The sequence below is a fragment of the Rhodamnia argentea genome, chromosome 7, assembly GCF_020921035.1.
Source record: "Rhodamnia argentea isolate NSW1041297 chromosome 7, ASM2092103v1, whole genome shotgun sequence".
NCBI lineage: Eukaryota > Viridiplantae > Streptophyta > Magnoliopsida > Myrtales > Myrtaceae > Rhodamnia > Rhodamnia argentea.
The window spans coordinates 3,404,558-3,432,113 of record NC_063156.1 but is presented as its reverse complement, the minus strand read 5'-3'; the positions used below and the strand labels follow the sequence as shown (position 1 = coordinate 3,432,113).

General features: G+C 41.4%; 4 protein-coding genes across 14 annotated transcripts in view; 3 read left to right on the top strand and 1 right to left on the bottom strand.

Moving 5' to 3' along the window:
• The window catches only part of LOC115756237 (ABC transporter B family member 4-like), a 37,872-nt gene extending 32,680 nt beyond the window's left edge, over nt 1–5,192 (top strand). For 6 of the 8 annotated variants that reach the window (XM_048282874.1, XM_030695936.2, XM_048282873.1 and 3 more), the window contains 11 exons: nt 68–122; nt 211–386; nt 499–720; nt 800–1,038; nt 1,273–1,798; nt 1,889–2,162; nt 2,324–3,204; nt 3,373–3,639; nt 3,771–4,034; nt 4,177–4,470; nt 4,579–5,192. In XM_048282874.1, coding sequence (XP_048138831.1) covers nt 68–122; nt 211–386; nt 499–720; nt 800–1,038; nt 1,273–1,798; nt 1,889–2,162; nt 2,324–3,204; nt 3,373–3,639; nt 3,771–4,034; nt 4,177–4,470; nt 4,579–4,935 — 3,555 coding nt within the window. In that variant the 3' untranslated portion in view covers nt 4,936–5,192. Of the gene's footprint in view, nt 1–67; nt 123–210; nt 446–478; nt 721–799; nt 1,039–1,272; nt 1,799–1,888; nt 2,163–2,323; nt 3,205–3,372; nt 3,640–3,770; nt 4,035–4,176; nt 4,471–4,578 lie in introns of those variants that run through there. The other 2 variants (XM_048282875.1, XM_048282876.1) reach the window with 2 other exon arrangements.
• A 2,664-nt stretch (nt 5,193–7,856) lies between these two features.
• LOC115756241 (L-cysteine desulfhydrase) lies at nt 7,857–11,068 on the bottom strand. 4 transcript variants are annotated; one of them, XR_004017211.2, is made up of 4 exons: nt 9,550–11,068; nt 8,641–8,763; nt 8,080–8,250; nt 7,857–7,905 (listed from the first exon to the last, which is right to left on the bottom strand). XR_004017211.2 is itself a non-coding variant. In XM_030695939.2 (2 exons), exon 1 carries the CDS (start codon nt 10,932–10,934, stop codon nt 9,555–9,557), a length of 1,380 nt encoding a protein of 459 aa, XP_030551799.1. In that variant the 5' UTR covers nt 10,935–11,068; the 3' UTR covers nt 8,403–8,763; nt 9,550–9,554. The 4 variants fall into 4 exon arrangements, 3 of the variants coding, with proteins under 3 accessions (XP_030551799.1, XP_030551800.1, XP_030551802.1); XM_030695939.2 differs by lacking the exons at nt 7,857–7,905; nt 8,080–8,250 and having other exon boundaries at nt 8,403–8,763; XM_030695940.2 differs by lacking the exons at nt 7,857–7,905; nt 8,080–8,250; nt 8,641–8,763 and adding an exon at nt 9,296–9,420.
• Nucleotides 11,069–15,831: 4,763 nt separating this feature from the next.
• On the top strand, nt 15,832–20,858 carry LOC115756261 (protein transport protein SEC23). The gene is made up of 6 exons (XM_030695962.2): nt 15,832–16,107; nt 16,559–17,235; nt 17,441–19,261; nt 19,886–20,002; nt 20,086–20,157; nt 20,359–20,858. The coding sequence occupies exons 2-6, from the start codon at nt 16,759–16,761 to the stop codon at nt 20,494–20,496; spliced, it is 2,625 nt and encodes an 874-aa protein (XP_030551822.1). The 5' UTR covers nt 15,832–16,107; nt 16,559–16,758; the 3' UTR covers nt 20,497–20,858.
• Nucleotides 20,859–22,817: 1,959 nt separating this feature from the next.
• LOC115756244 (proline--tRNA ligase, cytoplasmic) lies at nt 22,818–26,873 on the top strand. The gene is given in 11 exon segments (XM_030695945.2): nt 22,818–22,983; nt 23,220–23,273; nt 23,375–23,460; nt 23,869–23,961; nt 24,307–24,423; nt 24,542–24,729; nt 25,077–25,143; nt 25,527–25,620; nt 25,623–25,648; nt 25,779–25,843; nt 26,681–26,873. Coding segments are annotated over 10 exon segments (975 nt in total). The 5' UTR covers nt 22,818–22,983; nt 23,220–23,227.
• The last annotated feature ends 683 nt before the right edge of the window (nt 26,874–27,556 follow it).

Here is a 27,556-nt window from a genome sequence, read left to right as displayed (position 1 = left end):
GGGTCATTTCTCGTAACGATCAGGTCTTTCCTTCTTACTGATATGTTACACCATATTCTGAATTCAGGTATCTCTGAAATTTATCTACCTGGCAGTGTTTACTGGTGTGACGGCATTTCTTCGTAAGTATATCTCTCACCTGAAGAAGAAAATGTTCTGGAGTTTTCGTTAGCCAGCTGAAATGAACTGTGCAATCGGTTGTTTTGTCAGAGGTGACTTTCTGGATGGTCACGGGAGAGAGACAGGCCGCTCGGATTAGGGGGTTGTATCTGCGGACTATATTGAGACAAGACATTGCCTTTTTTGATAAGGAAACAAACACAGGAGAGGTTGTGGGAAGAATGTCCGGTGATACCGTTCTTATACAAGATGCCATGGGTGAGAAGGTAACATTTCAGCTTGAAGCCAGACACTAGCGGAGAAGGAAGCACAGAAAATTTTCCTCCTATACAGGAAGTGATGGTGTATTGTTTTATTACATCTCTTGGATTTCTGCAGGTAGGAAAGTTCATACAGCTTGTGTCGACGTTCATAGGAGGATTTGTCGTCGCATTTACTAAAGGGTGGCTACTTACTTTGGTCATGTTATCATCCATTCCTCCCATCGTGGTTTCTGGTGGCCTCATGGCCCTGATCATAGCCAAGATGGCATCACGAGGACAAAGCGCTTATGCAAAAGCGGCAAATGTTGTAGAACAAACAATAGGGTCAATTAGAACAGTAAGTCGGATTCTATATATGAAGCCTATTGGTTTATAATTTTGTCTCTGAGATGATGGCTGTCCCTTGGTGCAATTAGGTAGCATCATTTACTGGGGAGAAGCTGGCGATAGCAACTTACAACAAGTTCCTTGTGGATGCGTATAAATCGGGAGTTCATGAAGGCATGACCGCTGGACTAGGTCTTGGTACAGCCTTGTTGATTCTCTTCTGCAGTTATTCACTGGCAATATGGTTCGGAGGAAAGATGATTCTGGAAAAAGGATATACCGGGGGTCAAGTACTTAATGTCATCGTCGCTGTCTTAGCTGGTTCAATGTTAGTTGCACTTTGGACTTCATTCAACTTTCAATTCGCGATATATCTTGATGAGTTAAGGATACTTGTTATTTTTGGAAGGAAAAGCTAATAATGGATTATTTTCACAAACCACGCGAGAGATTGGATGTTTACACCAAAGAGAGATCAAATGTAAATCAATTGCGAGTAGCTTTATTGTGATTGTGCTACCGCAGACTCGTAACAAGTGAATTGGTTTGGCTTACTTCTCAGGTCCTTAGGACAGGCCTCTCCGTGCATGACCGCATTTGCCGCTGGCCAAGCTGCAGCATTTAAGATGTTTGAGACAATCAACAGGAAGCCCGAGATTGATTCCTGCGACACCCGTGGCAAGACGTTGGACGAAATTCGTGGAGTCATAGAACTTAATGATGTTTATTTCAGCTACCCAGCCAGACCAGATGAGCTGATATTCAACGGATTCTCTCTTTACATACCCAGCGGCATGACTGCGGCCTTGGTTGGGCAAAGTGGAAGTGGAAAGTCCACTGTGATCAGTCTTATAGAGAGGTTTTATGATCCGCAAGCCGGTGAAGTGCTCATCGATGGCATAAATCTGAAGGAGTTTCAGCTTAAATGGATACGGAGTAAGATCAGCCTTGTGAGCCAGGAACCTGTGTTGTTTGCATCAAGCATCAAGGATAACATTGCGTATGGGAAAGAGAATGCAACCATCGAAGAGATAAGAGCAGCCGCTGAAGTAGCCAATGCTGCTAGATTCATTGACAAATTGCCCAAGGTCTAGAGATGTTTAGTTTGATCAATTTACCTCTAAGCTAACTGAGATTAATTGAATTGTGAGTAAACTTTTTTGCATCTTTGCATCAAGGGACTGGACACAATGGCCGGCGAACACGGTACTCAGCTCTCTGGAGGACAGAAGCAAAGAGTTGCCATTGCCAGAGCAATTCTAAAAGATCCTAGGATTTTGCTTTTAGACGAGGCCACAAGTGCACTAGACGCAGAATCAGAGAGGATTGTACAAGAGGCATTGGACAGGATAATGGCTAATCGAACCACTGTCATTGTAGCACACCGTTTGAGCACCATCAGGAACGCTGATATGATCTCTGTCATTCATCAAGGAAAGATAGTGGAGAAAGGTACTAAAGCATGAACTTTTCGCCAGCCTGTCTCAAATGAAAGCCAATCCTACCTAGTTGACCCGATATGATTATCCTGTTTAAACGGTGGGAACTTGACAAACATAAGTGAGTGCAGGCTCAAACGGAGCTAGAGCTAATATTTTTGCAAATTTTGTCAGGTACACACACGGAACTGCTAAAAGATCCCAATGGAGCGTACAGTCAGCTAATACGACTCCAGCAAGTAAATGCAGAGCAAGATCGAGCAACAGATGACCAAAACAAACCAGAAAATCTCCTTGACGGTAGACAATCGAGTCAAAGATTGTCCTTGAAATCCATAAGTCGGGGATCATCGGGCGTGGGAAATAGCAGCCGCCATTCCTTATCTATCTCGTTCCGTCTGGCCACAGGATTGAATGTCCCTAATGGTGCACCAGCAAATACAGAGTCCTCTTCTTTGGAGAAAAAAGAAGCAGCTGCAGAAGTTTCTATTTGTCGGCTAGCATATCTTAACAAACCAGAAGTTCCTGTGCTACTACTAGGATCTATATTTGCGATCATTGCTGGTGTGGTATTCCCCATTTTTGGCATACTATTATCTACTGTGATCAAGACATTTTATGAAGTACCTCATAAACTGAGGAAAGATTCAAAGTTTTGGGCATTGATGTTCATGACTCTTGGCCTGGCATCATTAGTCGTATATCCAGCAAGTACGTACTTCTTCTCGATAGCAGGTTGCAGATTAATCCAGCGGATAAGATCTATCTGCTTTGAGAAGGTGGTACACATGGAGGTGGGTTGGTTCGATGAGCCGGAGCACTCCAGCGGTGTCATTGGCGCGAAACTATCAGCAGATGCAGCAACAGTGCGGGCCTTAGTTGGGGATGCCCTAGGCCAGCTTGTTCAAAACAGCGCATCTGCAGTTGCTGGTATAGTCATCGCTTTTGCGGCTAGCTGGCAATTGTCAATCATAGTCCTTGTGTTGCTCCCTCTGATATTTGTTAATGGATACATCCAAGTAAAATTCATGAAAGGATTTAGCGCAGATGCCAAGGTACGCATTCCTTGTTTGCCATTTATGGTCCTAATAAGTTATCAATGTCTAGTCACTGTCCACTTGAGGTTTCTAGATAGCCAACAGCTGAAAATTGTCATAAATTTTCGGTGAATTGGACAGATATTTAGATATTACCGGTGTTCATCAAAGTTTCTATGTACACAGATGATGTACGAGGAAGCCAGTCAAGTAGCTACTGATGCAGTTGGAAGCATCAGGACTGTTGCTTCTTTTTGCTCTGAAGAGAAGATCATGCAACTTTATGCTAAAAAATGTGAAGGGCCAATAAAAGCAGGAGTTAGACAAGGGTTGATTAGTGGAGTCGGGTTTGGCCTATCTTTCTTCTTACTTTTTGCGGTCTATGGTACCTGCTTCTATGCTGGAGCTCGACTTGTCCAGGATGGCAAGACAACATTTTCAGAAGTTTTCCGTGTAAGATTATCTTTTCCTGTTTTGTCAGTTTTCCTGAAACACTTTCGAGTTCATTGCACCAAATTATTAAGGATATGACTATTTAAAGTCCTGTAATTCATTTGATGGTTTACCTATTTTGTGCTTTCCAGGTGTTTTTTGCCCTGACCATGGCAGCTGTTGGAATTACTCAGTCAAGTTCCATCACTCAGGACTCCAACAAAGCCAGGAGCGCAACTGCCTCAGTTTTCGAAATCATAGACAGAAAATCAAAAATAGACCCTGGTGATGAGTCTGGAGAAACGCTGGAAAATGTGAAGGGAGAAATAGACCTTCATAACGTCAGCTTCAAGTATCCTTCTCGCCCGGATATACAAATTTTCAAAGATCTTAGCTTGACCATTCATTCCGGCAAAGTAAAGCATTATGATAACCCTTTCATTTTATCTTTGCAAGATCTTTTTCTATTCTTATCTGAGTTCCGACCAGCCATGATGCACTAAACACGTGCTGATATTAGTACATGCACATATGGACTGTGATTTTTGCCTTTTTCAGACAGTTGCCCTAGTTGGAGAGAGCGGGAGTGGGAAATCGACTGTAATAGCTCTGTTGCAACGGTTTTATGACCCCGATTCTGGTCACATCACACTTGATGGGTTCGACATTCAGAAGCTTCAGTTGAAGTGGTTTAGGCAGCAGATGGGCCTTGTGAGCCAAGAACCAGTTCTGTTCAACAACACAATCCGTGCCAACATAGCCTATGGAAAGGATGGAGAGGCAACAGAAACTGAGATCATGACTGCATCAGAGTTGGCAAATGCCCATAAATTTATCAGTAGTTTGCAACAGGCAAGTTATCTCGTCCCTTATATAAGATAGACATATGTGGGTTAAGCAAGCAATAACTACGGATGTTTGCAGAGAATCATAGTTACCGGTATTTCAATGATTATGCAGGGTTATGACACATTGGTAGGCGAGCGTGGAGTCCAGTTATCTGGTGGGCAGAAGCAGCGGGTGGCCATTGCACGTGCTATTGTGAAGGATCCAAAGATACTCCTCCTCGACGAGGCTACTAGTGCATTGGATGCTGAATCTGAAAGAGTGGTTCAAGATGCATTAGACAAAGTCATGGTCAATAGAACTACGGTTATAGTGGCGCATAGACTATCTACAATAAAAAATGCAGACGTGATCGCGGTGGTCAAAAATGGAGTGATCGTCGAGAAAGGAAAGCACGACTCTCTGATTAATATCAAAGACGGTTTCTACGCTTCCTTGGTTGCTCTTAACATGAGCGCAGCTTCGTCGTAATTATGTTTTGTGCAACCGATGTCGGTCGTGTCCTACTTTCCCATGTAATATGTGACCATACCAGTTTCTTTTGTAGGTGGTGTTCATTTATTTCCCTCATGTAAATCACCTGCAAGGTGATGGGAGAGAATGGTAAAAGTGCATTGAAAACACGTGGCAAATGGCAACTTTAAGAATAAGTGTATTCGTGACGGCATGATTGTGTATGTCCTATCTAAAGGGAAGGGAACTGTAACAATATGTTCGGCATTGTTGAAACCGCCAGTGATATGTTCTTTTAGGTTCAGCAGATACCCTGGAGTTATATACAGTGGGTGAGGTCTTCAAATTTGATGGTTTCTTGGGAGCATCTTTAGCTTTCAAGTCTGAAGCTACAAATGGAAGATATATCCAAGAGAAGGACTAAATTAAAGTAAGAAGTAGAGGGATTTTACTATCTTTTGTCGGTCAAAGTCGCATTATATGATCTAGCTGATAATATATGCAGAGATGAAATCAAAGGTGTTTTTCCGGTTACGGAGACATTTCCATGCCTTCACGGGTTTGCTTTTGAGAGAAAATAAAATACAGAGGGTCAAACTTATACTGCCTGGGTTTCTTAAGGAAGAGGGCAGCTTCATTGCGAGATGTCTGAACTTTAGTAATCTGTCTTATTCATAATGACGCCTTAAAAAAACGAGCATGCACTTTTTTTTTTTTTTTTGGTCGGAAATATCGACCACGCTTCATTGCTTCAAGTAGGTTCACCGTTGAGAAAAACGGGCAGAGACAAGATTTGGCGTGTGGTTGCTTCTGTAGATTGAGAAGAAACCACCTCAAGAATCAAGGTAACAGTAATTTGTTGATTATTTTGTTCTATATCTAATTTATTTAAAGCTAAGAGAGAGCTGTTATGCGTTTTATCCATGCAATCTCCGTATTATCATCTTGTATTTGGAAGTTGTAAGCATATCTTCTGCAAAGCAGAGTGCTCTCAGATTGACCGCAAGTTGGCCTGTTCATTCCGAAGCCACTCCTGAACACTCATGGTATCGGAGCCATCAGAAAGGCTTCTGATCCTGATGACCAGGCATGGCTCCCTGACGCAGGTGCTTCATCCCACATGAAGACTACTCCAAAATGTTTTCCCTCTCAATTGATTGCGATTTTGGCCTTAAGTAAATATAGTTGCTGTGAAATAACTGCCGATGAAAATGAGTATCGCGCACGGTTTGTGAGAGTGCATTCACTGAGATAATGCATGGTCTACGTCTGTTCGGAGTGATGTTGCATTGACTGAGATTCATCAAGCTTCGCTTATATTAAACTAAAGAATGTTGAATTGAACCTCGATCTTGTACGTGCCAACAGAAGAAGATGGAGAATGCTCCCAGAGAAGGGCCAGATTTTCTCGAAGTGTACATGCCACAACAGAGCTCCCAAAATGGTTTTTAACTCAGCAAATGGTTCTGTTCATTGCCTGCAATGAAATCTCAGTGAATGCGATCTTGGAAACCATGCGCCAAACACAGTTTAATCCACAATTATTGAATGGCATTCATGTTAAGGCCAAAATTGCTATCAATTAAGAGGGAAAACATTTTTGAGTAGAATGTTGATGACAAGAAAGGTTTCTTCCAAGACAGGTTGCAGGGCAAGTCTACTTTTGAAAACCTTAAATCACCCTCTCTTTTTGTTTGGTCGCAACATTTGATCAGTAAAAATACAATAACCTAAAATAAAACCTCTGCAGGAACCAAAACCCAAGATGAATCGAAAACTTCTATTCGGGTTTGTAGCCCGATCCGACAACACAGCTATGGAGAAGAGAGAAAGCAGAGAGCAGAGCAAGGCCCGAAACAGAGAAACTCTGCGAACATGGGGGAGGGCTCATGCATGCAAGCGAAATGAAATGGCAGTCAACATGTCTCGAATTACCGAAAACATTGTCTCCTTGCAATATGCTTAAAGTGGTGACAATGCAACAATAAAAGAGCAACCTTTGATATTGCTGTACGCACTGTGATAATATTTCGGTTTTTGGAGATAATGTCTCAGCATTCCTCGCATCAATTTAGGCTCTCCTCGTGCTCAAACCTATCTCAGCAGCATTTTTTACATCAATTTCTGTCTGCTATACATACCCAGGGTTTTGATTTTGAGCCGTTGAAAACCAACTTTACCCAGAATACCCGCCAACCAACAAGGGCCGTGCTCAGTGTAACCGGTGGCCAATTCACAGCAAAAAACCGGGAAACGAACCGGTTAAGGGCGGTTCTCCAATTTTTACTCAAAAACCAAACAGGTCTCCTTGTGAGCAAGTCCGAAACAGATCAGGTACGGCTGGTTCGATTCGGCTCTTGGATCGAACCGGCATGTCTGGTCATCCCTCTGTTATGCCGTTAGATTTCTTCTTGAAATGGATGGTGTCCCTTTGAAGCCGTTGCTGACGTTTCCTCGATTGGCTAGACTTTGCTGGTTGTGGGGAGGTACAGACGAGGAATCGTGTTTGAATTTTCTTATGAATTGGTTTTGGAAATCGCATAGTTCCACTTCTACATCTTAACTTACTAATTTGACTGAGAACTAGGAGCACAAACGCGGACCAGTACTGTCAGGTGTGTTAAGCGAGTGGCATAGAGGATAGTATCAGCCTCTTGAACGGAGTTCTTCCTATCCTCCAGTTCCATGCCGTAAAGCATGTGATGAGCGAAGTCTTGCTCATCATCCTCGACTTTGCCCTCGGCCCTTTTTTTTCCGGTGGTCCTCGACTTACCCATAGGACGGACTCTCTTGCTCCGAATTGGCTGACTAAACACTTCCCCCGCCCCCCGAACCATCTTTGGGCTTTATTATGTTTTGATTTCGAACAATCTTGTGACACGACCTAGTTATTTATGAAAGTAACCATCCTTACTGACCAATAAAAATAAAAATAAAAAGAACCGAATCCAGTTTCTAGGCGGTCCTCTCCATTTCAGCCACACTTCCCTTCACCATTACAGAATTTAGCTAGGCAATGATCTATGTTATGGATGATACGAGGGACTCAACTAATTTGGCTTCGAGAAAATTCATGCGATACACGCATTGCTTGTCAATTGGATCAAACTTTTTGCCAATCGAGTTAATTACAATCTTGATTCTGTTTTGAAGATTTCTTACCTCCGCTGCATATTTCTGTGCATCCTTGGTTGCTCTTCACATGAGCTCTACAGTTTCATGACCTTTCTTTGGAACTTTTACTGGATCTTCCTTATGGATGTCTTCTTTGATGAGTCATCTTCAATCACAAACAAGGATAGAGAGCAGAAGAAAATGAAAATGTTGTCTGCCCTGGAATCATTGGAAACCAAGCTTCAATTCATTGACAAAACATGCTGAATTAATTTCCAGCAAATTGTTGAATCTGTGTACATCAACCCTTATTCCGGATTTCACATCCAAAAGTGAATTACCACATATACAACATAGAAGAGGCAAATGGCTTCACCATAATCGAATAGTCTCCACTGGTAGAGATTTTGACAATCAATCCCTAAGACTAACTAAAAGTCAATTACCAAGCTACTGTTGGACCACATTGGCAGGATTTAGTCAATTGGAACTAATGGTCAAAATTTCTAAGATATACCATTCATGTCGATACGATATGACTATGTCTCATCCACAAGTGTCGGCTCATAGCAGTTATTCTTGGAAAACCATCAAGGATTTGAAGATCACATGTACAATTTCACCTGGCCATCCACGTGTTGCCAAACCATAACAAGCCGCAGACATTGACACTGTGGTGAAAGAGTTGCATTAACCCAAATAAGGCTTGTCAACTGCAAATCACGAACAGATCTGCCACCACAGCATGAAAAGTAAGAAGAGGCTTTTTCAGAAACTCTAGCCAAGCCAAACAAATGCATTCACAAACATGAATTCCACCTTCAACTTATTTAAGATAAATGCACGAAAGCAGAGGAAGTTCAAATACGTTCTAAGTGCAAATCAGTATCCACGCAGCAAGTCAACCATAACTTATTCACAAGCTATTGGAATGTGGTCTCTCCGTCCACCTTTCAACATGCTTGAAACTTGAAACCTACATAAAGAGAAAATTAGGCAAAGATAGAAGTGAAAGGCCATCAGATTGAAACCTCGCCCCTAGGGTTAGAATCAGCCTGGTTAAAACCGCCATTGTCCTGGTTTTCTTATTTCAAATAGGCCTCAAGAAAGTAAATCATTTGATGGAAACTGCTCACATATAACTGCAGCTCAACGTAAGGATTTCAATATAGGAATCTCTCAGAGCAAAGAAATTACAAAATAGATAAACATTCAGTCCAAGAACTACACGTCTTCATGCTAAAAAGTCAAAAGGCAACTCATATAGTCCTAAAATGCCTAAAGACCTGAGGTTTCAATCATCAGAGAGTTCAAATGAGCCATGTGTCCAAAATTGCAACTGCTGTGCTTAACTCAGTTCCACGAATAGAACAGCAACCTCTGCACATTCTATCCACAATGAAAAGAAAGATGATATAAAGTAGGAAATGAGTGGCTCTAAGTTCATGGCATTGAAGGCATGAAGAATAGATACTATGGTTCCTCTTATGAGATGATCCCATGGGTGAAAAAGAGTACCTTTTTCACTCGATAAGGAGCCTTTTGCAAGTAAAATTAGTCGCAACCAGTTCATTTATCGCATCCCTGAACTTGAAATAATCTTCTCCAGTGTTGTAAACTTGATGAGAAATGCGAGCATATCCTGTTATGCTTCCATCCTTGTCCCTAGGTCCATCAACACCATCAGCAGGAGGCTGATAGTGTATGGGCACTTCGATCCCATGATTCACCCGCAAATGCGACCTTAGCCTCTGAGCGTCCTCTCCACTGAAAATACACAGCCTCGAAGGAAGACCAACCATGATCATACTAGCACACATTTCTGGTGGAGAACCAAGATTCGTCCCCCAAGATTCAGCCAACATTTGTCCCATTTTCACAACTTGCTCGTGGTTTCTCTTTATGATGCCCTGAATCCCTCCTTCGAATCTCTTCACAAATTCAAACACCGCAGGCACAACAAGCTGAGAGCTATAATCCCTTGTGCCAATCCACGCGCTCTCTGTTGGTAATCCATTCCCGTATTCATGTGTCACCACAGGATGGTGCATGCTGCTCACTAAACCCGACGATTTCCTGCAATACAAGAACGCCACGGAAGGCGGGCAAAAGAACCACTTATGTAAATTGCTCACGTAAAAGTCAGCCCCAATCTCCTTCACATCGACCTCAACACTACCAATCGCATGCGCAGCATCCACAAAAACCTGATCTACGCCCTCCTCTCTACAAATCTTAACTAATTCCTTCACTGGAATCAACACCGATGGCATCGAGGTAATATGATCAATTATAGCCAACCTCACTCTCCTACCATTCTTTTTCCCTCTCTCTAATCCTCTCCTAAACGCTGCAATCACCTCCTCGTCCGAGCTCACCGGGAACGGCAACTCGACCTCCACAATCGAGCCCCCTGCGCTCGCTACGTACGCCTGAATCGACTTCTTCACGGCCTGAAACACGCAGTGGAGCATCAGGACCGCGTCGCCGGGGGCGAACCTCGACTCGGCGAACCCGCGGCCGACCTGCTGGAGCACGATGGCCGCGGCCGTGGTGACATTATCGACGAGCGACACCTCGTCGACGTCGTCGGCATTGATGAGGTCCTTGATCAGGGTCCGAGATCGGAGTATACCCTCACGGAGCGAGTTGCAGTAGAAGTCGTCGGGCTGCTGGAGGAACCGGAGCAGCCAGTCCCGGTGGGCGGCGAGGACGGAGCCGGGGCAGCTGCCGAAGCTGCCGTTGTTGATCCGGGCGACGCCGCGCTGGTGGTGGGAGAACTCGCTCCGGAGCTCGGGGTCGGAGATGGGCTGGGGAGGATCGGGGAGCCTGGCCTTCTTGCAGGAGCGCTGGCAGGGGTCGCAATTGCCGTTTCGCGAGCCGTGGCGGTCGTCGCGCTCCATTTGGGGGAGGGGGCGCTTTGACTCAGTGAGTCAGAGGGGAGCGGAGGAGCGCGAGCGGACGGGATTGGGCTGCCGCGAACGTCTAGGGCTAAAAAGTGGGAGACCATGTGACTGTTGTTGCAGAGCCCACAGGAGAGAGAGAGAGGGGTTAAATCAAAAACCATGTCGTCGTTAGTGTCTGATATAAAAGATAACCGATGGAATCGGACCGAACCGGTTTCCGATTTTCGAATTCCGATTTCACAAAATGAAAAATCAAGAAGTGTTGATCCGATTCTCGATTCATAAGGTGGAATTGTTCGCCCGAACCGTCTAGACTGGATTGATTAGTTTTTAATTTTAGTTTTCTTTTTTAAAAAAACCAATCTCTTTAGTCCGATTTCTAATTTAGGAGATAAAAATCGAACAGACCGGTAACCGATGACTCATAATCGTCATCTTCTTGATTGGGAGACACGTGGGTCGGGTTTTGGAGCTTTTCTCGGGTCGGTGAAAACTGGATTTTAGTCGGGCCGGGAATCTGGGAAAGCTTAATAATCTTCGATTCGTTTGCTCTGCCCCACACGTGGGTATTTGAGCCTTCTTCAAATTGGATTGGCAACATGAAACGGTTTCCTTCCGTCCACCACCAATATTCCATTCTAAATATGGATTTCACGGATTTTTTTCTTTTTCTGTTTTTGTGTCTAAGTAAATCTATACTATTACATAAAGTAAGAAGGATCTGCCGCGTTTAAAAGCCGTTTTATTTTTCTTTTCTAAAACGTTTTTTTATTAGCTAAGGTGCGTTTGACAATCCGAATTTAAAGTCCGAATAAGATAACAAATCATCTTTTCCGATGATCGGGAGCGTCCTCCAGATCGAACAAACCCGGATACATCCGGATGAAATCCTAAATAACAGAGAGAGACTATCACATGACTTGGGGCTACTGCATCAACGAATGTGGCGATTCAAGTTAAGATTATTGGCCTCTGTTTCTCTCATAACCGAATATGGAGATACTAAATTTTGACATGCGAACGATGACCAATCTAAATTGTTAAGTTCCTAGAGTCCCTGTTGTTCATGATCGGCACTAGCGAAGAATAAACAAGCACGCAAAGAGGTAGAGAGTTGTTGCTAGAGAGAGAGAGAGAGAGCCGCCGAGAGGTCGAGAAGAATAAGAGATTGAGGGAGAGAGTGAGAGTGAGAGTGAGACTTTGAGAAAGCAACAGGAAAATGGCGAAAGAAAATGAGAGGAGGGGTTGGAACTTTAAGTTATATACCTAGAATTTTAATATATATATATATATATATATATATATATATATATATATATTTGCAACAGGACCAAAAACCAGCCCACACTAGGGGTGTCAAAGCCAAACCGAAATACCGAACCGAAAATTTTGCACATTTCGGTTCGGTTCGGTTTTCGGTTCGCATAATGAAAAATAACCATTCTTTATTTTTCAGTTCGGGTTATTTCGGTTTGATTCGGTTAACCGAACTGCGAACCGAAACATCTTTTTTCTACTTAATATTAGCCATTTGGAAAAAAATAATAATTTTTTTTACTTTTCCATTTTTTTTTTTTTTGCCCTATTTTGGTGCAAAGGGCCAGGGGCCGCCGACCAAACTAGATGAGGTCCGATGGCCGGCGACCCTCGCCGGCCGTGGGCGAGGGGTCGCAGCACCTCGTTGAAGCTGAGATGGTTGGAGATAAGACTAAAAGGAATCTACTGGGGCGGGGGGAAAAGAACAAGGTTGGCTGGCAAAAGTTCAAGAAATCGGACAGAGGGAGGTCAAAAAAGCTTGGGGAAAGAAACAAAAAAGACAAAAAAAAAAAACAGAAACAGGGAGAGCTAGTGAGAGACAGAGAGCGAAGGAGTGCCCTTCTTCTTCTTCTGAGCAATGAGAGAGCTCGACAGGTCTGCTTTCATGGAGAACAGAGAGCCCACAAAAGGTGGGGCCTCATTTTTCAGTCTATCCTTCGTCCAACCTAGACAGAGCAAAAATAGTCGAGGGAAAAGGAGGGAGCAGGGTGAGCAGGGGAGGTGGTCATGGGATCTGCTTAAGAGGAAAAAAAAAGGAAAAGGAGTTGAGAAGAGAGAACCAAAAGAAGAAAAAACAATGAGAAGTAAAACTGAGATTTCACATGAGGAGAGCTCGAGAGGGAATAAAGAAGGACGCCAAAATAGAACTGCTATTCGAACGAAGTAGAGATGGCTCTGGCTCATGGATGATTGATCAATCGGTGGGAGATTGAAGAAATCACGATCTTACTTTGGGATATGTGAAGATGAATTAAAATTGGGAGCGACAAAGGGCTTTTCAAAGTGCATTTAGCAGATGCAACAGTAGCAATGCCAGATCTGAACAAAAAAGGAAAAAAAAAAAGCAAGAAAAAATAGAAAGAAAAACAGAAAAACAGAACCAAACCGAACTGGATTTTCGGTTCGGTTCATATTTAGTTCGGTTTGCAATTCGGTTCGGCTTAGCTATTTATCCTAACAGTTCGGTTCGATTCAGTTTTTCTGAAAAACCGAACCGAACCAAACCGCTGACAACCCCTAACCCACACAGTACAGGTTTGCAGCCCCAGGATCAGGGATTGGCCTAATCCCCCCTGAGAACCAAACCAGGATCGGCCAATTTGGGCTAATCCATGGGACGTTCACCCTGATAATTTCTCACATGTTCATGCAACAAAATTTGAATATTTTCTATCCAATAATAATTTTGCTAAAAAAAAAATCGAAATCTTAAAATGTTTACATCTTTCCCCACACTTTAATAATTGTAAGTTTCGTATTTCTTGCCCATAATTTCTTTCAAATCGTTTAACAATTCAAATATCTAGTAACATTCGACGGAAAAAAAAATAAAAATCTAGTAACAAGATGGCTTTGTTTTGTCTTTCAAATGTCGATTTTTCGCATGAACACAATTCATGATCAAATTTGCAAGTGGTTAATAAGTTTAAAGTGGAAAGGTAACATGTTGTGGTCGCTGGTCAGTAGCTCATTGTTCTTACTAGTACTATTCATGCTTTTTTTTTTTCGGTCAAAAGTATGATTCATGTTTTTTTTTTTGGTCGGAAGAAAAAGTACTGATCAAGCATGAATGAGAAAAGTACTGATCATTCATTATGAACTTTTACATGATAATTACTGAATTTTCTAGTGATCCAAGTAGAAATTCAAGGGCAGCCACTACCAAGATACCAGTTGAAATCTATTTAAATAGACAAGACGTGCTAAAATTGCCTCCTGTAGTCAGTAATTTTTTTTTATATACTGGCAGCATATTTTTGGAAAGGGTTAAACCACGAAAAACACCCTATAATAAATTTACTATTTACTCTAAATAATTTTTTTGATCACGGAAAACCTCAAATTGATATACCCGTGACAAATTTACCACAAATTATTTTTTTAACCATGTAAAATCTCAAAGTATACACCTATGACAAATTTACTTCAAACTATTTTTTGACCACCAAAAATCCTAAATTAGTACATTTGTAATAAATTTATATTCCGTTAATTTTTGTTAAATTGAGTTTATATCACGAAAATTCTCAAATTGAAACACATGTGACAAATAAATGATAAAAATCATAAGTGGGTACACCTCGTCAACTATCACGTATCATCTAATTCAGCAATTTGATGGTAAAATTTAAGTAACACTAACGGAGAATAAATTTGTCACAAGTGTATCAATTTAGGGTAAATTTATCACAGATATATAAGTTTAAGGTTTTTGGTGGTCAAAAAATTAGTTTTGAGAAAATTTATTACATATGTACCGGTTTGGAGTTTTATGTGGTCAAAAAACTAGTTTGGAGTAAATTTGTCACAAATGTATTAGTTTAAAGTTTTTCGTCATATTAACCCTTCTAGAAATTAAATTACCGCCGATTAAAGCCAATAATATAGCTTGACAAAAAAAAGACAATAATATAGGCACATACTTATAATTTATGTCTAAATATTTTCGTAAATGATGAAAATATTTTGTGTTGAATTGTTTTTATAAGTGATACAATTGATTATCTTTGGGAAAGATATTTCCGAAACCATTCATTTTATTTCGAAATAAGCGCACGTTAAGGGTAGAACCAATTAAATAATCCATAAATAAATTTGGATGATTGCCAATCTAATTTATGGGACTAGGGCCATGAGCACTGACAAATTCCAAATTTAAAAATTATGAAAACCTATTGTAATGTAATTTAGAGTCTTACCAATGATGTTGCTAAAACCTATCGATAATATTCAGAGTTTCCAACTTTTATAAGCAACTAATAACATTTACATATCGACCTTCATCTCGAGCTATGTCCGGTCATTTGGATTTTTTGTCAGGACAATACATCATAAAATAGAATATAAAATTCATAGATTTTTCGGTAAAATATTATTAGTTATACATATAATGTGTAATTTCCAATGGAATTCCCGTTTTTCGAGGTTTGCTAAACTTACGGAACGAATCGGACATAAAACAATCTCCTATCATGCTCCGGTAAAAATGCATCAATTGTTTTTCATACCTTTACATTAGTAATTAACGACCGTAAACATATCATTCTATGTATAATATGAATAAATGATTATATCATAGTCATACCATATTCACGCAAACAAACGTGACATTTTTCTGATTTCACATTATATACTATGGATTGGAAACAAAAATGTGAGTAATTGAAAGGGTGCCGGGCGATCATGCTTTGTGGGCCTCGCTTTGGACGATCCACGTCACAAGATCGCCAGCGCATCACCAACGCCCAATCAGAATCCAGAAGCACTTGCCAGCGAGGCAGCTTCGACCGGCTGACGTCACAAGCAATGACAATTTTCTTTTTTCTTTTTGGCCTCGTTTGCGCTTCGGTTCACCGTTTGTTTCCATGGGGTGCACTTTCCGCTTCAAGGCTCAAGCTTTAAGCTTGGCCATGTTTTGAGTTCGATGAACGAGGTTAATTATTCCCCGCACACGCGCACGCCCAACGGAGAGCGCGCGAGCGAGAGAAGTGGCTCCTCCCAAGTCAGAGAGAGGTCAATCCCGAAGGGTCAAACCAGAAGTGGAAACCGAAGATCAAGCAAAGATCAATTGGCCTTCTGATGCTCTCGTTTGAGGTTGCTCTATGCCTGGATTGGATTCGCACGTCCTTCTCAGGTACGCTCGAACTTTCCCCGCCTTTCGACTCATTCGATCCGCTTGCGATCGGGAATTCTGCGCGAACCCTAGAGATCCTTCTGTTTAAGTAGTGCCGACTTCTTTAGGAATTTTGAAATTGAGCATCTATATAATAATGTGGGACGTGGGTATCTAGTGTTTCTTGAATGGGGATTCGATAGGAGGTGAATTGTAATGTGGGGTCGCGGGTATCTAGTGTTTCTTGAGTTTATGAATGACTTCTTGACTGTGCAGCTAGTATCTTGAACTGGGTTTTGATCAAAATCCATTCTTTTTCTGTGTTTTTGCTGTTCTCTGGCGGAAGTTCTGAGTGGGGGTTTTGGTTATTCATGAGCTTCAGTGAGATTATTCACGGTGGGAAATCTTTTGACGTATTAGATATGATTTAATTGCTGCATATGAATACCTTCTCTTGATTGCAACTGTACAGGCTCAGCTCATCAAAATTTCCGCAAGAAAACAAGATCCTCAATTTGCATCATATGCTTCTGAAGGGGATTTTGGTTATTTATGGTCAAGAGTCATGGTTTTAGCTTTGGATTCTGGCATGTGTGTTCACCTCAAGTATTAGTGTAGATACTTTGAAGATCTTGAGAAAGTTGTTTTCAATAAGGATAACTTCCGCTTACAATGGCTAACCAACGACCACCTTCAACCGGATACTCCATCACCATGACTCCATCAAATCCTGGAATGTCAACCTCTTATACCGATAGAAGTCCAATCCATCCTCCTCCGTTGATTCCTGCAGCTCCTAGATTTCCTCCTTTGCAATCGCAGCAAGAACACCTCGCTTCTCCTTCAATCAGGAGCCCCAATTTGCAATCACCACCAAATGGAGTTCACTCTGGCAGTCCGACCCCTCATATGAGCACACCTCCAGGCCCTCCAGTCTTTACTTCGCCTGTCAGGCCAGCCGCAGTGCCTTTCCGAAGCTCTCCTGCAACCCCACAGCCTGTTGCATTCTCTTCTGGGTCCTCATTGCCAGCTTCTTCCCCTCCTCACTTTTCAAATGGATCAGGTGATTTGCAGCACCAAGTTTCTGATTCTGCAGAGGACTTGACATCTACTGGGAAAGCACCATATGTATTGTTTTCGGCTCAGAAGGTACCTGTTCTCTTTTCTCTGGCTAAAAGTTGAATTTTTTAGTCATTCATTTGATCTTTCTACGAGCAAATTTTGTCATAAAAGACGTCACTATTTCTGTTAAATTTAGGTCATATAATTAGTTTGTTTCTGAACACATTCATTCTATACAGAAGAGTCAATTTGCTCACTCACTTTTTTTTTCTTCTGTTGGCTATTGGTTTAGGTATTGAAACAGAAGAGACAAGCTAATGTGCCCAGTTTGGCATTTGGCGCATTGGTTTCTCCCGGACGAGAGATATCAACAGGCCCTCAAGTACTACAACGAGACCCGCATCGTTGCGAGAACTGTGGAGCTTATGCCAATTTTTATTGCAACCTATTGATTGGCTCTGGTCAGTGGCAGTGTGTTATTTGTCGGAAGCTGAATGCTAGTGAAGGAGAGTACATTGCTTCTAGTAAGGAAGAACTTAGGAATTTTCCGGAGCTTTCATCTCCAATGGTTGATTATGTGCAAACAGGGAATAGAAGACCCGGTTTTATTCCAGTGTCAGATTCACGAATGTCTGCACCCATTGTGCTTGTAATAGATGAGTGTCTAGATGAGCCGCACCTCCAGCATTTACAAAGTTCATTACATGCCTTCGTTGATTCACTTCCCGCCACAACAAGGATTGGAATTATACTCTATGGTCGCACTGTCTCAGTCTACGACTTTTCAGAGGAGTCGGTTGCATCGGCTGATGTGCTACCTGGTGACAAATCGCCGACTCAAGAATCCCTGAAAGCACTAATATATGGGACTGGGATATACCTATCGCCAATGCATGCTTCACTACCTGTGGCACATTCAATGTTTTCATCATTCAGGCCATACAAGTTGGACGTTCCCGAGGTTTCTAGAGACAGATGCCTCGGTACTGCGCTTGAAGTTGCTCTTGCTCTAGTTCAAGGGCCATCAGCAGAAATGTCTCGGGGAATAGTTAAAAGGTCAGGAGGGAATGGCAGAATCATTGTATGTGCTGGTGGTCCTTGTACTTACGGGCCTGGGTCAATCCCACATTCTTTCACTCATCCTAACTATGCCCACATGGAAAAGACAGCAACAAAATGGATGGAACACCTGGGTCGTGAAGCTCATCGAAATAATACAGTGGTTGATATTCTATGTGCTGGAACATGCCCTGTGAGAGTTCCTATCTTGCAGCCTCTAGCAAAAGCTTCTGGTGGTGTCTTGATCCTTCATGACGACTTTGGGGAGGCATTTGGTGTGAACTTGCAGAGAGCAGCTACGAGAGCTGCTGGGTCTCACGGGTTGCTGGAGATTCGTTGTTCAGATGATATTCTCATTTCTCAGGTTGTAGGTCCCGGTGAAGAGGCCCATGTAGACACTCATGAAAGCTTTAAAAATGATGCTGCTCTATCGATCCAAATGTTAAGTGTTGAAGAAACCCAGAGTTTCTCAATCTCCATGGAAACAAAGAACGACATCAAAAGTGATCACGTATTTTTTCAGTTTGCAATACAATATTCAAATGTGTATCAAGCCGATATCTCTAGGGTGATTACAGTTAGACTACCCACTGTTGATAGTGTTTCAGCATATCTTGAGAGTGTCCAAGATGAAGTGGCAGCAGTTCTTATTGCCAAGCGAACTCTATTGCGGGCGAAAAATCATTCAGATGCAATTGACATGCGAGCAACAATAGATGAAAGAATTAAGGATATCGCTCTGAAATTCGGGTCCCAAATACCAAAGTCAAAGCTTTGTCGGCTTCCAAAGGAGCTCTCTTCGTTGCCGGAGTTTCTGTTTCATCTTAAAAGGGGTCCTCTGTTGGGTAGCATAGTTGGCCATGAAGATGAGAGGTCTGTCTTGAGGAACTTGTTTCTAAATGCATCTTTTGATCTCTCACTTCGCATGGTAGCTCCTCGATGTCTTATGCACCGAGATGGGGGCACTTTTGAAGAACTTCCGGCTTATGACCTGGCAATGCAATCTGATACGGCTGTAGTTCTGGACCATGGCACGGATGTCTTCATTTGGATGGTCAGCTATGTCAACCTTTCACTTAATTTATCATACTTGATGGTGCCATTTTCTGTTGGTTGCTTGTCGGATCTGAGGCTGCTAGTGGGTAGTCCTTGGGAATAATTTGCTCTTTCTTAATACTATCAGAGAAACTTCTCTTGCTGCTTGCTGGATTTTTTCATATCCTTTGTCTTCATGGGTGGGATTGTGTCTCTGTCTGCGTGTGTCTTTTTCCAGAGCCTCATGCTACCACTAGACAGTCTTTATCTGTTTGTATTGAGTGGGTTTATGCCTGCTTCTCCAGCCTATTCATCGCTTGAGTTTGATGCGTAATTATGAAATCCTTTAGTCTTTCCACCACAGCACTTGTGCAAGGACATGCCTGTGACACCTTCATGCACATATAACCTTCTTCACGCAACAGTTAGACCCGTAATTATGCGGTATACACCTTGACAAATGACAGAAAAATGTAAGGTTAGATCTTAGTATCTAACCCAGTTGGAGTTGCTGCACATTCCTGAATTTACTGTTGAATATAAGTTCTGTGCATAGGGCATTGCTACCCGCTATTTTTTTGTCACTCTTGTAGCCTTTCTTTTCTAATCCGCTTGCTAACAATTTTCCCATCTATTGATAAAGGGTGCTGAACTTGCTGCTGACGAAGGGAAAAGTGCAGCGACTTTAGCTGCTTGCCGAACATTGGCTGAAGAAATCACAGAATCACGATTTCCAGCTCCTAGAATACTGGCATTTAAGGTTTTTCCTCCTTCACACTCGTTTGTTTAATTCGCCGTACGTTATTCACGTGATAAAAATGCTATTGGTTTCTTGTTCAACAGGAGGGAAGCTCTCAGGCCCGGTATTTTGTTTCCCGTTTGATTCCGGCACACAAGGATCCTCCTTATGAACAGGTAAGTGGTAAAAACTAGCATCGCATCGTACTATTTATTCGTTCCCTTTGTGTTTTTTTATTGTTGATGGGAAATTCATAAATTTACTCTCACTTATCTGTACATCCAAATGTTGTTTCATGTTTTTAAGGTGAGGCTTGATATACTAAGTTCAAGGATTAAGAGTGTGGATTGAATATGCAATTTGATTTTGATTCGCAGGAAGCAAGATTCCAACAACTTCGAAGTTTGACGGCAGAACAGAGGACAAAGCTTAAAAGCAGTTTCCTTCACTTCGATGATCCTAGCTTCTGCGAGTGGATGAGAAGCTTAAGGGTGGTTCCTCCCGAAGCCAGCTGATGCAGTCCTGTGGATTTTTTGTGGCTAAGTTATTTCCAAATTCAAATGCTTGGATTCGCACCGTCATATTGCCAAAAGGAGACCATCTTCTGTTCCTAATTGTTTTTCGGCCACTTCTGTTTCTTCTTGTTTACTTTCGGTTTTCCCTGGCAAAGTTTCAGGGGATACGAGAACACTGGGGGATAGTGTTGGGTATATCGATTGGCAGTACCATTTCCGACCTTACAAATTTTTGCCCTAAACATTTGATTTTTTTTTTTGGTTGGTGAATGTGTAGCTGAAGTTGTCTATCCATTCGAATTCACAGATGACAGTTCTATGAAGCCCATGGGCAATAAAAATTTGTTCATTTGGTCCTTTAACTAATGTTGCACTACAATGCTTTTCAGGTTTTATGATGTCATGTAGGAGATTGAAAAGTTTTAACGGCTATGAGGTTGCCGATCCAACTCGACCCATCCATTTATAAGGTCTAGAGATTGGTAAGGCATATGCAAATTATGCTTGTCTGTTGGTAAGCATTTGTTGGAGCTATGAATCATAATGTAAGAAGGCAGATGTGCCTCTTTGTACGGCGACAACACCGGAAGACAACCACCCTCATTTGGCATGGTAACATCAGATGGTACACCCATTCAGCGAAAGTCAGGCTACCACTGGCTTTTACAGTGAACGAAGAATTCGGAGATGCTAATGAACGGCACTGGATATGGAAGGTCCCGTGGTCCTAGAAAAACATCTGGTAATGGAAATGAAGCATTTGACACGAGAGAAGTCGAAGGATACTTCTCTTTTGTACTTGGTCACGCCCCCGCGCTAACTAGTCGCCGTTCATTCGATTTCGTTATATATTTAATAACGTATCGAAAAGAATTATGTTCTCATCTTTTATTTTTCGAGGACGTGTTTGCAAAATGATAATAATAACCTATTTTAAGGACAAAAATAGTTTTGTAAATTAATGTTCTCAAGAAAAATTTCCTTTTTTTTTTTTGGTAAGGTAAAAAATATATTAACTTTTCACAACGCTACTTACAAAGGGGTAGCCGAACACAAAAACCTCGTACCCGTTACAACACTTGGAAGTTTCATAGTGGGTGCAAAGGTGTTACAGCTAAACAAAAGCAAAGCGAAAGGCCGAAGCACATATACACAGCCTATAGTAATAAACGGCTAAAATACAACCCCGCAGGGAAGAAACGCCACAAATAAGGGCAAGAACTCCCTAGTGAAAGATAGACGACGAGATCCCCCAACTAATTTGCATCCGCCTATTACGAGGGGTATCCTCAACATGATCAAAAGTGAGGGCTTTGTCTCGGACGACCCTCTCAAGATGTTTCAAAAGTGCGGGCCCATAGAAAGTGTGATCTCCGAATAGAATATGATTGCGTTCTGTCCGGATAATATAACATGTAGCCGCAAAGGATAACCGAGCAACCCGTTGATGAAAAAGCTGTCCCCTAGTATTGTGAATGACCCATTCAAGATTGGCCTGCCAATTCGCGTTACGCCATATCAGATTGCATCTCTCAACCCAGGCCAAGACAAGGGTGGCCGTAGCTTTACATGCGAAAAATAAATGATCGATCGAGTCGGGTCTACATTGACAAAAGCCGCAAACAACTTCCGTAATTCTACGGTAATTTAACAAAAATACCCGGGTCGGTAGTCGATTAAGGGTGGCTAGCCAAAGGAGGAAACCATGCCTCGGAATAATGCATCTATCCCATATGAACGAAGACCATGGGGCAACATTCCCTTTGTGTCCGATGGCCTCCCACGCCGAGGATATAGAGAAAGAGCCCGAGTGATGATTCACCCATGAGAATCGATCGACTCGTCCCGTGGTGAGTACTGGAGCATCCTCGGGCCGGGAAGTGAAGGTGGTTAACGCATAAGAAGGTTGCTACATCGAAGACACAAAGTCCATAACCGAGGCCTTCCTTGGGATGCCCGATTGATATATATCTGCATTGGAAAAGAACTTGTACAGCGGACCCCTGTCGTGCCAATGATCAAACCAGAACGAGGTGGAGCACCCATCCCCAATCCGCCATCGAAATTGTAAGTGAAAATCCGAGCGGAGGTCAAGAATCTTCTTTCATGCCCATGAACAAACAGTAGGCTTGGTGGTAACCTAGAAGAAAAACTCTTAAAGTAAATTTCTTATGGTACCACCAAACGCTTATTTTGGAATATTGAAGAATGAAGAAGAAATTTGCAGACTTTTTAAGAAACCGAAGAAGGAAAAGATAACCAAAAAAAAGAGAGGAAAAGATAGGCCAGTTTTAATTTTCATTTTGGTTGGGATTGGCTGGTCAACCCTGCCCTGTCCAAATCTTTGACGATTCACGAACTTGAAGCCTCTGATTTAGGGTTTTAGCAAGCTCCTATTTTTAACTGCCAACTTCTTCGCTTGGCTGTGATCTTACCACCTTCACTTCGATTGTGAAACGATTGACGGGCCTGTCAAGACACTATCCAGTAAGAACCCTCCTCTCTCTCTCTCTCTCTCTCTCTCTCTCTCTCTCTCAGCATGAATAATTTTTCCATGTATTAATGGGTCGATTCAATTTTCTTGCACCTTCAATTCCCTTGCACAGTTCAGTAGAATTGTGATATATATGCATGAGACGGTCGATTCTGGTCGTGAAGAAGCAATTTTTAGCGTAAATTTGGTAACCCTTTTGCATTTTCTGTGGGAATTGGCTAATGATCAGGTCAGAGTATGGCTGGTGGTGAAACGAAGAAGTCCAATGCAAATGCAGGTGCCGGTCAGTGATCTCATACGTTATTGCAGTGGTGTTTTGTGCTATTATATTGTGAGATAATGCTCGGTGTGAAGATGTGTCTGATCTGTGTTAGTGATATACAGGGGGGAAAAAGAAGGAGGTGAAGAAGGAGACTGGTTTAGGTCTCTCCAACAAGAAGGATGAGAACTTTGGAGAGTGGTATTTGGAGGTATGTTTTGACTGCCTTCTTTGGGGCTACGTGGTGTCGATCACTTTGTAAATATCCAGCATTTCTATGGAGTAGTCGGTTGCAAATCGAAGGAAATAATCTACTTAAAGAATCTTGATAGAAAGATTGAACTCATGCAAAATTTGTGATCTTCTTCATGTGCCGTTTAAGGGAAAAAAGGGTTCTTGTGATATTATTGCGTTTGCAGAGTGTGAAGTGGAGTGTGATCTGCTATTCATAATTCTTGGTATATCAGAAAATGAAATTTTTTTGACAACTTGCATGCATATTGGTAGGGACCTCAGAAACATTAAATCTGATTTTACCAGGTTGGGGCCACTCAGCAGTATGTGGAGTGATATATTTGGTTGGACATTTTAATCGGTTATGCTCCTTCACACAATGCAGGTTGTTGTGAGTGGCGAGATGATTGAATACTATGATATATCTGGCTGTTATATCTTGAGGCCTTGGGCAATGGCTATTTGGGAGATCATGCAAGTGAGTATTGAGCATGTTTCCTTGTAACTGAGTCAAAAAGGTTTTTTTTTCTTTATTGAATTCGCTAATTCATACTCTTTTTCCTCTGTCCTTCTCTTTCATTAGTCACAATTTCTCTGGCTATATCTCCAGGTTTAGTTTAAGAGTGTGTTTCACATTAGCGCCTTCTTTTGTTCTCACCTATATTTTCTTCTTAAATTATGTGATATTGATTTTTGAGTATCTATGTCATAATTTATTTTCTCTTTCCTCTAAATATTCCCATGCATTAACCTTGATCCCATTGGCACAAAGCTATCTTCACTTGGCGAAGAAAATAATTTGATAGCAATGCTCTATTTGCAGGGATTTTTTGATGCAGAGATCAAGAAAATGAAAATTAAAAACTGCTATTTCCCTCTTTTTGTCTCTCCTGGTGTTTGACAAAGGGAGAAGGACCACATAGAGGTTTTTGCTCCGGAGGTAACATGTGCTTCTCTCTTGTCATATGCTTGAAAAAATGTAGGCATAAATTGATAGCTTGTGGGTTACTTTTCTGGAATATTCACGATATTTTTCTGAATAAAAATGACTCTTTCAGGTTGCTTGGGTAACTAAATCAGGGGAATCTGATTTGGAAGTGCCTATTGCGATCCGGCCAACTAGTGAGACTGTCATGCACCCATACTATTCAAAATGGATAAGAGGACACAGAGATTTACCTTTGAAACTCAATCAATGGTGCAATGTTGTCTGATGGGAGTTCAGCCATCCTACTCCATTTATCAGGTTTCTATCTGGATAATGTGGCTGTTTTGTTGTTTTTATCATATGTTTGTGGATGTTAGGTCAAAGAGTGAGATGCTTTATAGTTTTCATCACTTAAGCTCTGCAACAATCCAATTTGTGAATGTATATGCTACACGGTACAGTACTGGGGATTCTCACATCCTGCTGGTTTTGTCAGCTGGAATGTTTATTTCACCAAATAGTTTGACAGTCTTTCTATGAAAATTCTCCCCCTTCAGGAGTTACTTTTGGCCCCAAGCATAGTTGATTGCATAAGTCATTATATAACAGTTCGTCCACTACTGGAAAGATGATTCTTGAGTGAACTATAAATCTTTTATCTGCAGGAGTCGCGAGTTTCTTTGGCAGGAAGGTCATACTGCTTTTGCAACAAAAGAAGAGGCAGATGCAGAGGTTTGCCTCTCTATATTTGTTGGATTCATAATATGATTTTGGCGTAAAAATTTGTGTAGAAGATAATATTTGATTTTCTCTGTTTGATTTCGGGGTTTTGCGGTGCTACACTATGATAGATTTCTGTGGAAAAGAGCAATTCTTTATTAGTAAAGTGTATGATATATTTGAAGTGAAATTACAACCAATAACATATGAGAAGGCCCTTGAAAACTTGAGTAGATTTCACAAGTAATTGTGAACACTGTCAACTTTGACTTAGACCCCTCTATTTGTGACTTATTATTTGCTAACAGTGCCTGACTAAGTTTCAGTTAGAAGCGCGACCCTGAGCAATTGATGTCATATCGAAATACTTACAAGTAGTCCATAATTTTCTTCAGGTTCTTGATATGTTGGAACTCTACAGACGTATATATGAAGAATATTTAGCTGTCCCGGTCATAAAGGGAAAGAAAAGCGAGCTGGAAAAGTTTGATGTGGTTCTTACACGACGACTGTTGAGGTACCCTGAGAACCAAATGGCAAAAAGTTTGTGCCTGTTCTGTTTTCTTCTTTTCTATTGAACAAAGTGGCTGTTTGCTTTGATACAAATATTATTCTCTCCATTACTTCCTTTTGGTATCATGTGGCAGGTGTTCATTCCCGACACTGGTCGTGGTATACAAGGAGCAACTTCGCATTGCCTGGGGCAGAATATGTTGGGCCAATTCTCCGCGTGGCGAACTAAATCTCAATTTTTCCTCCACTTTTTTGGGCCGCACAAAAATATTTCGGGTCGGGTGATAAACCGGTTCGGGTACATAAAATTCAAGACATATTTAACAGATCCGAAGGTATTTATATTATGAATTGCTTGTTTCATACGCACCTCTACAATTGAACTTGCAAAACTCCATGGTGTTGTAATATTACAATCCATATTGTTGAGTGTGTCTAACTCGGTCCTTCATCACCAAATTTCATTTGCGTACCAACCATGTTATAAGATGGCAATGTCATTCATATGATATCCGCATCTAACTATGCATGCAGGTACTAAATGCTTTGTGTCGGGAAAGCCAGCCAAAAAATGGTCCTACTGGGGCAGAAGTTACTAGGCCTTGTTGATCAGCTAGTTTCAGTATCTCAAACGTGCCTCAGAATTGTTTGTTTCTGCAAGGAAGTAATTCAAGTCTTTCTTCTTCATTGCCGGGTTTACTTGATAGCCTTATAGGAATGATCATTTGTTAACCAGAAGTGAAACATCAGTTTTTCTCTAGCCACAGGCTGCTCGGGTACTCATTTTTCCATGTCGATAATGTCTTTGGAGAGTGGATACTCTGACATCTTAAACATAATTTACTCTAGTTTCAAGCAATGAGAGAGGTGCGGTTATGTTTTCGTTTCTTCTTGTCGTGTTTGCTAATGAACATTCTGTCCTAATTCTGACTTTTTTGTTATCTGCAACGCGTATTCGCCATAGTCTTACTTGTTGGTTTATAAGTACTTGTATGTTGTGAGATCTTGTATCGAATAATTGGAAATGTGTGTGAAGTTACGACGTGTTGCTCCGAGAAGCGGCTTCTCGAGCGATCATAAGTCGAGCCTCCGAGCTGAGCTTTGACCTGACTAGAAGAGGAGCCCTGAACGTCTGCGTAGCTACTCCATACTCCTCCTTTTATGTATGGGCATTGAGACTTATAGTAATCGATTACATGATCAAGCAAGATGTGTATAGTAAGAAATAAATGAAAGTTGACGAGAAATTCAAAAGATCATCCTGAAGTTTTGATCTCATATCGATCTGCATTATCACTCCTCATGGTGGAGATGGTTTGTGAAATTTTCACATAATTTTATGTTGCAACGGAAGGTTTATAGTTGGAGTTATTAAGATATTTTCTACGGGGACTGTTTGGGTAGTATTTCATAAACATATATATATTTTTTTTTGGTCGAACGTAAACATATTGAAATGCTAACAATTTACGTATTTCGACTTCCTTATTGTCTTTTTCACCCAAAATGCACATTATTAAATTGCATAAACAAAGATGAGAAGTTTTCAATTTCATCGAATTTTGGAACTCATGTGAAAGGTTACGAAGTAGCGGAAGAAAGAGTTGAACCATATTGTGTAGCAGATGAAGCATCAAGCTCGAACATTGGCAAAGATTAAGCACTAGTTTCTGTCATTTCATTAACCTTCATCTCTTTGTCGAAATCTTGTGGAATTCACGTGGTTATTCCAAGTACGTGTCCGTGTGAGAAAACAACGCAAGAAACTCTTTTGCATTACGTCACATAACACGATGATCTATCTCATAATCCACGAAGCCAGATGACTTATTCCTCAATTCATTCTTAAAAAAAAAACAAAACAAAAACTTGATTGAATCTATGATGTCATGTCAGAATGTCACATTATACA

Excerpts from the sequence above, each read along its gene's own strand:
- LOC115756261 (XM_030695962.2), top strand. The coding sequence starts at position 16,759 with ATGGCTAACCAACGACCACCTTCAACCGGATACTCCATCACCATGACT. Across the intron at positions 17,236-17,440 it reads TATTGTTTTCGGCTCAGAAG|GTATTGAAACAGAAGAGACA; the intron begins GTACCTGTTCTC and ends CTATTGGTTTAG. Across the intron at positions 20,158-20,358 it reads AGGATCCTCCTTATGAACAG|GAAGCAAGATTCCAACAACT; the intron begins GTAAGTGGTAAA and ends TTTGATTCGCAG.
- LOC115756241 (XM_030695939.2), bottom strand. The coding sequence starts at position 10,934 with ATGGAGCGCGACGACCGCCACGGCTCGCGAAACGGCAATTGCGACCCC.